General features: G+C 34.1%; 1 protein-coding gene across 1 annotated transcript in view; it reads left to right on the top strand.

The window, feature by feature from the left end:
- The window catches only part of LOC102207538 (protocadherin beta-15-like), an 18,272-nt gene extending 18,119 nt beyond the window's left edge, over nucleotides 1-153 (top strand). Inside the window, exon 2 of the mRNA XM_005719992.1 lies at nucleotides 17-153. Within this exon, the coding sequence (XP_005720049.1) occupies nucleotides 17-153 (137 nt within the window). The remainder of the gene's footprint in view (nucleotides 1-16) is intronic.
- The last annotated feature ends 1,314 nt before the right edge of the window (nucleotides 154-1,467 follow it).

Genomic DNA, 1,467 nt, shown 5'->3' on the forward strand with positions numbered 1-1,467 from the left:
GCGTACCTGACCACAGGTTCAAGAACCAGTGACTTTAAGTTTGTGACATCATACAATGACAACACGCTGCCTGCTGACCAGACTCTGAAGAAAAGTCCATCAGACTTTGTCGATGTGTTTCGGGACAGCGATGGTTCTCCTGAGGTAGGATAATTTCATTGTCACCAAAAATATCTTTTCGTCGTCCCAAAAATAAACTTGAATGATTCTGTAACCTCATTTGATTTACTTTGTTGCTTTTGTACATTAGTAATGTAAGCATCTTGCAATTTCATTATTTTTTTTCTCTGTCCTTGGTTCTGAACTGCGTTTTTGCGCTGTTCCTGGAATCGTTTTATGTGAATTTTAAGTCAATTTTTTCCTTTCTTTTTTCCCTGATTCATTTTTTAATACAGTTCCAAATTTGAGGGACCACCGATTTGGTTTGTCCAAAGTTGCGTTGCTTCTGGTTTGTGTAGTAGTATAAACAACTACCTTATATGTACATCATTCTTGTCTGTCCTTGGTCCTGAACTCGGCTTGACATTTTAATGCTCTTCTAAAGATAGTTTTTTGTTTTGTGCTTTTTTCTTCTCTTTACCTTTCTTTCTTTCTTTGTTTTAGAAACACTGTCACCGTTATAGCACACCTAAAAACAATATTTTTAGTATTTAGGTGTGATAATAATTTTCGCATAAATAAGGATTTCTAATTGATAATAAAGCTGTTCCTTCTACGTTTGTGTTGGCCATTAAAAATGTCATTCTTTTTTCATTTTTCTTTAATTGTTACTGAAAAGAAGAAGGTATGGACATGTCTCTATTACATATTTCATTTAAAGAAATCTTCTTTCAGTCATAATTGTTCTTATGAATCCTTTACGTTAAGTTCTCAGCGTTGATAGAAATCGGACCCTTCAACGGTCTTTCAAAATACTTGCAGCAGTGTTCATAGTCACTTTCTCGTTTTGTTTCGTTTTCTATTCGTTGTATCAATTTTAAAATGGTTACTAATCCTTCTGAAAGCGCACTGTGTGGATCACCGTTTGTTCACCCTCAGTTAATTGGACGAATACATTTGAGCCTTTTTTGACCCTCTCTATCTATTACAATGAGAATCCCAGGACTCTTCAGAAATACAAAACGATTTCACAGCAAGTCATCAAAAAGTAACGCTACGTTTTTGCACATAAAACATTACGAAGAACTTAGAATTTTGATAAAAGAGAAACTAACAGGAATAACAAAAAAAACGAGAGAGAAAAAGCTCTCTCCCCTTTCAACTTAAATCATAGTGCAGAGTCTGTGTCTAGGATCATTCTGTTGACTCGTCAAAGCTGTCTGGAAACAGAGAAACGGTTATTTTACCCTTTTTTTTTAGTTTCCATTGCAGCTGGATCATTACCTTATTACATATTATATATTTTATAACTACCTATGTTTTCAGCCATTAAAAGTAATAATAAAATAGCAAAGCAACTATCTATAT

Source organism: Pundamilia nyererei, unplaced genomic scaffold (genome assembly GCF_000239375.1).
Source record: "Pundamilia nyererei isolate P.nyererei 1_Seehausen unplaced genomic scaffold, PunNye1.0 scaffold00001, whole genome shotgun sequence".
NCBI classification, from domain to species: Eukaryota; Metazoa; Chordata; class Actinopteri; order Cichliformes; family Cichlidae; genus Pundamilia; species Pundamilia nyererei.